This window comes from Protomyctophum parallelum, assembly GCF_964188405.1.
Source record: "Protomyctophum parallelum genome assembly, chromosome: 1".
Taxonomy (NCBI): domain Eukaryota; kingdom Metazoa; phylum Chordata; class Actinopteri; order Myctophiformes; family Myctophidae; genus Protomyctophum; species Protomyctophum parallelum.
This window is the reverse complement of record NC_139697.1, coordinates 41929446-41942398: the sequence shown is the minus strand read 5'-3', so window position 1 is coordinate 41942398 and position 12953 is coordinate 41929446. Positions and strand designations below refer to the sequence as shown.

At 44.0% G+C, this 12953-nt stretch overlaps 1 protein-coding gene across 11 annotated transcripts in view; it reads right to left on the bottom strand.

The window, feature by feature from the left end:
• macf1a (microtubule actin crosslinking factor 1a) overlaps positions 1–12953 on the bottom strand; it is a 266103-nt gene that overhangs the window by 161979 nt on the left and 91171 nt on the right. For 10 of the 11 annotated variants that reach the window (XM_083785940.1, XM_083785948.1, XM_083785944.1 and 7 more), the window contains 2 exons: positions 8983–9044; positions 125–214 (listed from right to left, as the gene is read on the bottom strand). In XM_083785940.1, the coding sequence (XP_083642066.1) occupies positions 125–214; positions 8983–9044 (152 nt within the window). Of the gene's footprint in view, positions 1–124; positions 215–8982; positions 9045–11933; positions 12222–12953 lie in introns of those variants that run through there. The other variant, XM_083785950.1, reaches the window with a different exon arrangement.

Below are 12953 nucleotides of genomic sequence, written 5' to 3'. Positions count from 1 at the left end.
GGTTTGTGCTGTGCTGTGCTGTGTGTGTGTGTGTGTGTGTGTGTGTGTGTGTGTGTGTGTGTGTGTGTGTGTGTGTGTGTGTGTGTGTGTGTGTGTGTGTGTGTGTGTGTGTGTGTGTCCATACCAAGGTGACTCCCGAGAGGACCTCGAGCAGAGAGATGAGGTTGTGTCCGTCCCTCAGGTCCTCATACAGGTCTGTGATGTGTTTCCTCACCTGGCACAGAGAGAGAGAGAGAGAGAGAGTGGCACAGAGAGAGAGAGCGAGAGCGAGAGCGAGAGCGAGAGCGCGCGCGAGAGAGAGACAGAGACAGAGACAGAGACAGAGACAGAGACAGAGACAGAGAGAGAGAGAGAGAGAGAGAGAGAGTATTACTTAGAGATGTCTCCACACAGCACATCTACATCCACTTCATCACTGTTGACATCTGCCATGCCGAGTAGCCCAGCTCACACTGGGACACACGTCACCTAGGCAACAGCAGCCCAAGTCAGCAGTCAGCACCAGCTGTGACATCCACACACACACACACACAGAAAAAACACACACTCCCGCTGGATCGATGCCATGGTATCCGGGGGCGACATTGGTTGACATGGTGACTCGTCAAGGCTGGCCAAACAGGACTTGTGTTGAGAAAGATCAACGCTGTTGTTTTGTCTGAAAAGTAGGGCGTCTTTTCTTCTCGGGGCATTCAGATTACGGACGGACGGACAGACAGACAGACAGACAACAAATGAACAGACTAAAGTGCCCTGGACTCAACTGAAGGGAATGAGAGAACAGAGACAGGAACTGACAGACATACAGAGGCATGTCCAGTGGTAAGTGTGCGGTCAGTGTGTGTGTCATCATGGTATACCACAGATAATAAATGGTAAAATACAAATAAATCATTTCCACAGGATACTAGGGCTTTCCAGCAGCACAGTGTGTATAACCAAAACAATATTTCTGCCTCACAAAGAAACAGTTGCTGCAAACAGTGATTTACTGCAGTCCTGGCCTGATGAAAAAAAAGCTGTAGTGACAAATTGTGCCAGCAGAGGGCAACAGTAAGCCTCAATTTAAAAAAAAGAAAGAAAAAAAACATTTGAGTATAAAAAAGGCTGATGTCACGAGGTGATGTGAGTTTGTACATCACTATTTTCAATATTCATCACACACTATGAACTAAGTGGATTCAAGTTTTGAGTTGAGTGTACACTGTAAATAGCTTCTCCTGTGATGTTAGGTTTAGAGTTAATCGAAGGCTCAGGATTATAATGAGTTCACTGCAAGCTGCAGGAATACAGAAAAAATTTAATGTGTTGTTATTACATGACTCCACTGTGTGTGTGTGTGTGTGTGTGTGTATATATATATATATATATATATATATATATATATATATATATATATCTTTGGTTCAACTCTTCTCCCCATCATTCCTCCCTCTCTCCTTCCACCATGCTGATGGTGTGAGTGTGTTGAGTCACATGGAGGGTTGATAATAGAACGACTGTTAATTAATTGACAGCAGGTGTTGGTGTGTCTCTAACACTGGAAATAAGGCGGCAGTACATGGAAATGTGTGGTTGCTTTTGTGTTTGTTTTCACAGTAGCTAATTGTCAGTGTTGTACCTACTAGTCCTTACCCGTTGTGAGATATTGCCCCTCAGAAATATTAATTACCATTCATTTGAACTTGTATAATATGTTTTTTTTTCTAAATGCATGGTAGGGAAAGGACCGTAACATTTAGCCTACACTTATTAGCCCACAGACCCCCATTTGAAAAGTCTCTCACACACACACACACGCGCGTTGCGAAAGTAGCTAGTAGCAACACACACACGTGCGTTGCAAATGTACTGTCGTTGTGTTGCGGCGGGTGTGTGTGTGTGTGTGTGTGTGTGTGTGTGTGTGTGTGTGTGTCGTGGCGGCGGTGCCAAATTGTATAGGGCACTCTTTGTTGTGTTGCGGCGGTAGCTAGAGGAAGCATGCCAGTGGGGGGTACTGCGCCCGTGTGCGTTTTTGCATTTTTAATTCACTAATAAATTCATTATTAATCATTAATGTGTCAAATCAAAAAAAGATTGGTGCAGGCAGTGAGGAGCTACGGCAGTCACAGTGACACACAGACACACAGACAGACAGACACACACACACACACACAGACAGTTTGATGATGATGATTATAGTTTGATGATGATAGTTTGTGTCTCCATTATAACACAGGTTGTTAAAGTGGGGCCCGCCAGGGGCCACCAGAGGGTTCAATTGAAGATAAATAAATACAATATCAAAATAATATGAAAAATAAGTTTTAATTAAAGAGTTAAAGTTTAATTCATAATATGAAAAATACGTTTTAATTTAAGTTTAATTCATAAGAATATTGTCCTCGTTTAACCACTTTCAACCTTGCATCCCTATATGTCATCACTGTCCAAAAATATATATTTTTAAATTCTCTATCTTCAAACTTTTCAAAGATGTGATGTTGCTGAAATGTTTTGAGATGGGGTCTGCGGCCTAATAGAATATAGCAAATATAGCAATAAGGTGTTTCAGAAAACTGTTGAAGATGTTTGAGAATTATATGTGATCATTCTGCTTACTGGAAGATCTACTCACCAAATTATACACAAAGGGTCCTTATTCCTGGCAGGTCACCCTGTTCTACTGAGCCCCACTCATGTCCTGGCAGGTCACCCTGTTCTACTGAGCCCCACTCATGTCCTGGCAGGTCACCCTGTTCTACTGAGCCCCACTCATGTCCTGGCAGGTCACCCTGTTCTACTGAGCCCCACTCATGTCCTGGCAGGTCACCCTGTTCTACTGAGCCCCACTCATGTCCTGGCAGGTCACCCTGTTCTACTGAGCCCCACTCATGTCCTGGCAGGTCACCCTGTTCTACTGAGCCCCACTCATGTCCTGGCAGGTCACCCTGTTCTGAGCCCCACTCATGTCCTGGCAGGTCACCCTGTTCTACTGAGCCCCACTCATGTCCTGGCAGGTCACCCTGTTCTACTGAGCCCCACTCATGTCCTGGCAGGTCACCCTGTTCTACTGAGCCCCACTCATGTCCTGGCAGGTCACCCTGTTCTACTGAGCCCCACTCATGTCCTGGCAGGTCACCCTGTTCTACTGAGCCCCACTCATGTCCTGGCAGGTCACCCTGTTCTACTGAGCCCCACTCATGTCCTGGCAGGTCACCCTGTTCTACTGAGCCCAACTCATGTCCTGGCAGGTCACCCTGTTCTACTGAGCCCCACTCATGTCCTGGCAGGTCACCCTGTTCTACTGAGCCCCACTCATGTCCTGGCAGGTCACCCTGTTCTACTGAGCCCCACTCATGTCCTGGCAGGTCACCCTGTTCTACTGAGCCCCACTCAGTCATTTCCTGGTTGTATACTGCTGCCACACACTCACACTGTGATTTGTTTATCCTGCATTACTAACAGCAACCTTTTCATGCCAAGGAGGACCCTGTGTGTGTGTGTGTGGCAATGGCAACTGACCCCTATCTGAAGTTAAAATGTTTTGTGCCAGGGACCCCCCAGAAGAGAAGATTTGTGTTAAACAACATTTTCATAAAACACCTTATTTACACATTATACATTATTTTCGAAAATGTTAAATAAAATAGCAGATGGTCAAATATAATGTCTAAAGTTGGGTGGGCCACTAGGGATATTAGAAGCAAATGTATACATTACTATATTATACATAGATTCTACTATGAAGGCTTGGTGGAAGACAAAAGGTGTTGGAAATGTATCGGGGGAAATGGTACATTTGTACATGCTTTTTGGGAATGTCCTGTGGTTTTAACATTCTGGAAAGAGGTGCTGAGTAGAGTTCTCAAACTCTGCCCGAACCCGACCAGGCCCGACCCGACCCGACATTTTAGGGCCGGGCCGGGCCTAAAATGTATGCTAATCAGTAGGGCCGGGCTGGGCCTGGGGCTCCATGAAAAAAAATATATATATATTGAATTTGTTTAGAATAATAAAAATAATAGTTCTGTTCTGTCTGTTTGTGTATTTATCTATTATGAAGATGGTGCTGACTGGCGTTTCACTTTTACTCTGTGTAGAGTTCTCAAATTCTGCACAAACCCGACCAGGCCCGACCTGATCCGACATTTTAGGGCCGGGTCGGGCCTAAAATCTATGCTAATCAGTCGGGCCCGATGAGAACTCTAGTGCTGAGGAAACTTGGAAAATGGCTGGGACCAACACTACCAGAATGCCCACGTTGTTGCCACAAGGGGTCACCAAGGCACAACGTGCATTGGTGACTGCAGGTCTCATCACTGCAGCCAGGTTGATACTGAGAAACTGGAAGAGCTCGGCTACACCTGAGCTCACAGACTGGACCCAACTAATGACTGAAGTCTGAAAATGCATCATTCGAATACTGAATTGCCAGGAGGAACAATGTCAAAGGAAAGTTCCATAAAATATGGGACTACCTTTATTTGTATATTAAAGGATGGTTGCATTTGGGGTAGTTTTTGACTGCTAGTTGTGTTTTGTTTTTTGTTAGTTTTTTCTTGTCCTTTTCTATTGTGTAAGTCATTTTGTATGCTTAGTTGAAAATGCATTAAAAAATTGTAGATGCATTGTACACACTCGCTTATCTGTTATTTTCTAATAGCCAACGTATCAAATATGGATAAAGGGGTACTTAAAATGTATGAGCATCTCCAAAGTCAACATGGCCCAATGAGATTAAAGTAATACTGCATGCACGTGTTGTGTGTGTCACACACACACACACACACACACACACACACACACACACACACACACACACACACACACACACACACACACACACACACACACACACACACCTGAGTAAAAAGGCTGCTCTTATAAAACACACAGATATTGTCATTGTGGGTTTTATTCACTTTGGTCTAGGGTTGACATCGACTGAAGTGAGTTGTCAGTTATATAAATCAAGTGATTTATATAACTGACAACTCACTTCATTACTGACTGTTAACTCATCCTCTCTGGTGCTCCAGTGTCAAAAAATGACATGCTAATAAAGTCAGATCCACCATGTGTGTTTACTTACAGTAAGTGTAACCTTTCGAACCAACCAGGCACTCTCACAACTTCAGCGGAAACTTCAATCCAGGAAACTCAGAGATGTGTTTGCAAGATTGCAGCTCTTAACTCTTGAATGTGAAAATTCTTAATCTCCCTTGACCTCTTGTATGACACAGCTACTGGCCTAGTCACGTCTTGGCAATGTCAACAGTGTGTCTGTCACTGCATAGTTGGGCTGTTGTCACAGGCTGTGGACTGAAACTCATTGTGGTTAGCAGTGTTTATATTGGCGTGTGCTTGCACTGTAAGGTAGCCTTGCTCAGGTAAGACTTACAGTAGGCACACAGACAAAGCCTTTATAAACACATGCGCGCACCGCACACACATCTCTCCAAGTACAGCTTGACAAGAAGCCTTGAGGTCACAAAGAATCACCAAGTGGTAATGTCAAATATCAATCTGAACTCATAATAGGTGAAGTCATTGTAGTCACTTCAGCTATTCATTATGTGCATAACCTCTCATTTGTTTTTCATCCGTGAATCTCTCCATCTCCCTGTACATCTCTAGCTAGCTCTCTTTCCTTTATGTCTCCGTGTGTATGTCTCTTCTATTGAACCCCAATCTCTGTGTCCTTTTCTAAGTTTCAGATAGTAATACTAATGCTAAGTAGAAGGGTGGAGTATTGTCTCATATATGAGACAACCACCCATACATTCAGAATTCTCCCTCCTACTCACACTGGTATCCTCCCCTTGTCACAAGCCGTTCTTCCTCCTTATGTGATCTTCATCTTCAACATTCCAGCCAGCCATTCCACCTTTTTCACTCTCCCCTCCACTCCTTGTAACCACATGAACCCTAGCATCCCTATTCTGGTAGTCTCGCGTATCCAGACAACTATTGCACAATTTCCGAATGATATGTAGAGTCTGACTCTGGAACCACACCTCCCGAAATCCAAGCAAGGAAGCTGGCATTTTTGTTCACAAACATATACTGTATTTTTAAATATCTTTACAATACATTTTTAACGTCCATTTCTGTGGTTAGCAGTGTTTATATTGGCGTGTGCTTGCCTTCCTCAGCTAAGACTTAGGCACACAGACAAAGCCTTTATAAACACATGCGCGCACCGCACACACATCTCTCCAAGTACAGCTTGACAAGAAGCCTTGAGGTCACAAAGAATCACCAAGTGGTGATGTCACAGAATATCAATCTGAACTCATAATAGGTGAAGTCATTGTAGTCTGACTGATCTCTCGTCAGTCTCACTTCAGCTATTCATTATGTGCATAACCTCTCATTTGTTTTTCATCTGTGACTCTCTCTATCTCCCTGTTCAATCTCTGTGTCCTTTTCTAGTAATACTAATGCTAAGTAGAAGGGTGGAGTATTGTCTCATACATGAGACAACCACCCATACATTCTCCCTCCTACTCACACTGGTATCCTCCCCTTGTCACAAGCCGTTCTTCCTCCTTATGTGATCTTCATCTTCAACATTCCAGCCAGAAAATGGGGACATATCCGACACAACCTCCATGTGCTTACTGTACTGCTGATGCAGCACCCATATAAAACCCTACTCTACTGTACTAGTACAGCATGTTGTATTCTCAAAATAAAACAGTCAACGTGTTTGTTTTAGTCATCTTTGTTGGTAATAAGCTGTAGGAGGTGGTACAGTACGTAACATGATGTAGTTGGCCTGTTTTACATGGGCAGACTATCAGGACATCACAATGCTTCATCCACTGATCTGTTGGTTGGTTGATTGACTGATCATCTCCATCAGTCCTCTTTCTGCACAATGGAAAGGTTCAGAGCTCTCATGAATACATAGAGCTCCCCGTCCTCTAACTGACTGCTGGGCTTATGTAATATACTGTAGGACACAGTGGACGAGGTTAGACAGGATGAAACTGAAGGGGCAACAGGGGGTCAATGAGGGCAGTCTGAATGTGTCCAAAGGGCTCTCTGCCAGCTCTGCCTCCTCCTCGGTTTACAGTGAGAGTCTAGGACTCTTTCAAGACCAATGACCAGGAACACAAAAAAACAACATAAGCACATCATTCATGATAAGCTGCAACCAGCTCTGACTGTAAAGCATTCCTTAAAGAAAGGATTATTTACTATAAAATATTGAAATATAACTAGACGGTGCCCGGCTGTAGAGCACCGAGTCGGTAAAGTTGGAGATCCATGCCCCACGCGGCTATGCAATACCCGTTCAACCCATCTGTCTGTGTCCCTTTTATGCCCATATATGGAGATTCCTCTATCTGTCTCTCTGTGTACGATAATTATTGCAGTGGTTTTCAAAGTGAGGTCCAGGCACCCTACAGGTCCAGGTACAGGTCATTACTCGGAGAGTGTACAAATGTTGTACACGGTTTCATTTGTACAGGTCACCCCTATATCTGCATACTGTATATGGAGCTGGCCTATTGACGGAGGCCTTTTGTGGCGGTTCTGGACAACCTTGGGTCCGACCGTCTCGAAGTCCGACCGACTACACTGCACTCCCTGTGGGGGTGTGGAACACGCGTGTCGAATTTGAAGTCGAACAGTTCTCGAGTTACATGGATTACAGACACACACACTTGACAGATCTATGTAGATCTGTCAATCGATCGATAGAGGGAAATTCAGTCTCCACGGCAATTATATCAGAGAAGAGAACAGATAATATAGAACAGATAATATAAACACGTAGATCAAAAGAAGTAATCCAAGATACTTAAATGTCATCCTGCACAACAAAATAACATCACATTCACGTCTATCTCTTTTTGTGTCTCCTTACTGTATGTGTCCCCCTCTGACCTACATGTGCAGTCCCTGGTTGACTCTGCCAGTCTGTGCCACTATAAAGTTACAGTGGCGGCCTGACTCTGCCCTGCCCCAGAGTTACTGTAGAGTTATGGGGTCACAGAGAATGCCCATTCCATATAGTCATGTGATACTAATGATCCGCATTCTCATTCTAACTGTATGTACAGTAGTCTCTGTGGAGTGTGTGTGTGTGTGTGTGTGTGTGTGTGTGTGTGTGTGTGTGTGTGTGTGTGTGTGTGCGTGCGTGTGTGTGTGTGCGCTCGACGTGCGTGCACATGCAAATGTGTGTGTTGGACGGAAGAGGGGCACATTATGCGTATCTGTATGTTTGTGTATTGTTACATTATGTATACTGTGTACATCCGTGTGTGCTCATCATACCAGCAGTGTCTCAGCTGTCTAACGTTTAGACAAAGGTCAAAATGATTCTGTTCCAGTGTCACCGCATTGCATTGGAAGCACCTGGCATAAATACAGTTTTATTACCGTAAGCAATGAAATCCTTCGTTCGGTTTCTTTTGGATAAATGTATGAATTATTTTATTGCTGTGGATAATCAATGGGGAGCATCTAATCACCCTGTCTGGGTTCATTTCTAAATAATGACAAGCTCCCCATTCCCCTTGCACATTCATTCATTGATCATGTGTATTATTATTATTCTCCTATCACTCGCCAAACATGACAAGAGGTGATAACGTAACGTCAGATCCAGAACATCTAGTGATAAGGCCAGGCAGTGCTGTCATCCTGAGTCTAGATTAGAGTCAGACTGATACCAATCTATCAGTTCAATGGTGGAGCCTGCGAAGAGGCAACAGTAGAGAGAGCATTTCTAAAGCTTTCAAGTAGAGCTTGGCATTACTGTATATCGATACGGTATTGTGATAATATTATGACACAAGATGATTGTCTCAAATCTTTAGTTATTGTAATATCGTCATATAGCTGGTGATATGGTATTCCTATTTGGGTAATGTCATATAATTTACTATAATTATGGGGGCCCTTGATATGAAAACGTTTGAGTACCACACAGGTTTTTCATTAAACTGTTTTACATTTCCACGAAGCAAAATAAAAAATACATACCTTTATGAGATGCTTGTTGACCCATTTAGTAAACGTTTTCTTCTGTACCCGGTCTCGCTCATCTGAACAACAAAAGGAGAGGGAAATGAAGGGAGGGAGGGGATGAGAGAGACAGAGATGGAGAAAAAAATTAATATGTATTATATAACCCAAAGGCAAAGAACCATTACAGTGCAGAAGTCTCATCTGAAAGATGAATGTCCTATCAGGATGCTACACACGTTTTCTCCAAACCGGCACACAGTAACTCAAGGTCACACACACACACACACACACACACACACACACACACACACACACACACACACACACACACACACACACACACACACACACACACACACACACACACACACACACACACACACACACACACACACACACACACACACACACACACACACACACACACACACACTCACACCTTCCTGTGTGGCATAACAGTGCCGATGGCAGAACTTCTGAGTGACGTATAGACTATAGACAGACGGTTGGTTTGGTTCATAAGCGTGTTATTTCCATCTTCACAGCAACCTGCTTGTCTGGGAGACCCAGTGAAGCTAATTGCTATGGATACCATAACCGACGCACCTTCATATTGGACAAACGTGTCACGGGCCACGGAATCACCCCACTGATTGATGGATTTCTCCTCTTTGAGGGGGTTCCAAATGGACCCTTACAGGTCCGTAACTCTGAGAGTTACAAATGTACACAGGTTATGGTGGTCGTTGAAATTAAAAGGTTGGAGAACCACCACTGTGTAATAAACCAGTTCCAAATGTGATGGAACCGATTACGGTTCCTCAATGTTGGATCCGGCTCCTCTGATTCCTCCGGTTCCTGATCCCAACCCTAGAAGCACAACGTTGGTATGAACGGAAACCTTCACTCTATACATTTAGTTACTGTATATGGTTTGTACAAACACGTCTCTATACTTGGCAGCATTATTCATCCACAGCAAGGCAACATCCTCAAAAACGCCACAATGAGATGAGGTCAAACACTTTCACCCTCCCACAGATTTCACACATTGACCACAAAGTTGCCAAAGCAAAACCTTTAGGTACACCCAGAGATGTAGACCAAAAGGGAAGAAACTAAACACAAATCTTGTTTGGGCTTGACTCTTATCTGTGGATTTTTTTTACTGTTGCCTTCTGCTTTGTGCCGTCAGTCCAGAGCGCCAGTGCTGCGTCATCCACTGGTGATGACACGAGGGGCAGTGAGGTAGACAGGCCCAGAATAGAGCCTGATGCTGGGGGACATGTCCGTGCTATCTACAGTACAGTTCACCCCCACCCAATCCCACTCCTCATATCAGACTGTCTGGGAGAGAACACAGACCCTAGCTCGCCCCTCTTCCTTTCCCGCTTCTTTTTTATCACACTTCCTTTGAAAGCAACGGTAAAACGATCCTTACACAATGAGGTAATATGTTTTTCCACTGGGCCATATAATAACATTGACCTCATAACAAGCCATGTGTATCTCCGAGCAGAGAGTTACAAAATAAGCCACATTGTTACTGAAATTTTTAATTTAACCATAGTCACTACCGAGTACCGACCTCATACAGTAGCTTCTAGATTCATACACATGTTCATAGGGGAAAGAACTGTATGGAAGAAATTAAGTGTAAAAAAAGACTTTTCAACTATCTATAACCGACAGAACAGGACTTTCCCTCCAGTCAATCAAAGTGTTTCAGCTCCAACCAATCATAAAGTGAAGTATTCCTCCCACTTCCTGATTGTTGTTTACATGGTTGCTGTGGTGACGCTGTGACAGCGCACAGCCATGTGGAGAGAGATACGCCACCTCACTTCCTCATTCACTCACACACTCGCTCCATAAGCACGTACTGTATGACACACAATTATTTTACAGCACCTAATGTACATGTCCAACCTGTACTCTATGTAAATACACTGACTGACAAGGCTATTTGCTTAACCATGTCAATACAGACACCAATACTGTAACTGTATGTTGGTGTCTGTTGTTTGCTAAAGTGTAGGCTACTGCACCTTTACAAGCAATTGCTTACTTCAAAAGGAGAGAGCTTTAGGCCAAAATACCTACAATTGTTAAAACTCAGGGTCACTTCTCAGTAGGACACTGCTCAATAGGCACGGTTTACAAAGAGAGGGCCAGCCTTGGGGCCAAGAAACACATTGCAGTGTTTCAACATACTCTTGCAAAATGGTTTCACATAGTGCAACACGCCTCCTCCACAAACCTGCCCGGGGAACCGAGCAGGTTGGCCCAGAGGATCCTCACACACACTTTGACATGGAACTGAACCAACAAGTGCATCAAGGTCACATCAAAATCACTTGCTTTCTCTTGCCTGTGCAACTACAGACAAGTTGCAGAAGTGAGGTCAAGGTGTGGCTTAATTGAAACAATTAAGGAGTTAAATTGCAAACCACAAGTATGTAACACAAAAGTGCGGGAGACTGACGTGTTAAGAGTCGAAGTAAGCCTCAACACGTACTGTACAGTGTGTGTGTGTGTGTGTGTGTGTGTGTGTGTGTGTGTGTGTGTGTGTGTGTGTGTGTGTGTGAGGGAGAGAGACAGCCACGGAACGTCACTCATTCAACTACATAGGAAGGCATTGTTCAGATACACACAGTCTAAACACAACACAACACAACACAACACAACACCACACCAGGCCATTTCTAATGAGGGCTGCACTACAAAAATCCTGACACTTAACTTGCATAAAACACAGAATTCTGCAATCGATACAGTTCCTGTTGAGTATTACAACTGATGTGCACAAATCATTACTGTCCAAATACAGACATACGCACGTGCCGTCAATGCTGTCACAGAGGGCACGTTGGCAGTATGTAAACAAGGATGGCAAACACCACACACCTGCTCTACGGGCATGTGAACAGATTGACACACAAACACAAATGAAAACAGCTACTGACCTGCACAGCACATGAGTGAGTACAGGTGAGCATTGAGATGACATTCATTACAGTACTCTGGCAACATTGTGTCCACACGTTCAGCAGTCCTTATAGCAGTTCATGTAAATGGTGGTAGGTAATCCAGGAGAGAAGCCAGTCTCTCACCAGCGGCAAGGGTAAGAGTTCCAGTCTCAGGCTTTCGCGAGTGTACAATAGCTCGCTTACGCAGCAAGAGAACTGCCTGCATCCCACAGTTGTTCTCTCTCTATCGGTTTACTCCCGCTGCGGTCTATTCTATTACTGCCATGTCAGTCCACTTGGCCAGTGCTCTCTCTCTCTCTCTCTCACTGTCGTTTGCTATTTCCCGGTAAGCAGTTGCTCTCACACGTGTGTGTCAAAGTCGTGGCACTGACTCCTCCCTCCTTTGGACCAAAAAGGAACTGCCTCTCTCTCTCCTCCCTCTCTCTCCCTCCCTCAAGGACTTTGCTCAATTCTTACTCGCACTCTCACTTGCATACTGCTGTCTCACCAGTATGTGGCACTCTCCCTCCATCTCTCTCTCTTTGTTTGCAGAAAAGGACAGACATGTGCTGGCTTAAAACATAGCTTCAGTGACTCTGCAGCAATGGGGATTTTTCTTCCATCTCAATCCCTTTCTTTCTTCCATTTATACCCGAGTCATCCACCTTTTTACTCAGTACAGTCTTCTTGTTGTTCAGGTGTATTGTGTGTGCCGAGTAATTGTGGCGATCTCTATTGATTTATCCTTTATTCAAGCAACTTCTCTCCTAAATAAATTCTTCAGGACGACCTAGTAATGGACTGACTGAACAGAATACATGATAAAAAAAAAGATAATGTTTGTTCTCCTTTGGCACTCTGAGCCTCTTTTCTCCTATTTTTATTGTCCGGGTGCAGATAAAAACAGTACACCGTAAGTCCCGAGAGGATATACACTTGAATGTGAATAATAAGGAAGTGCAAAGAAAGAGCAATACTTTCATAAAGCCCTGGACGTCCCTTTGTGATGATGTAATC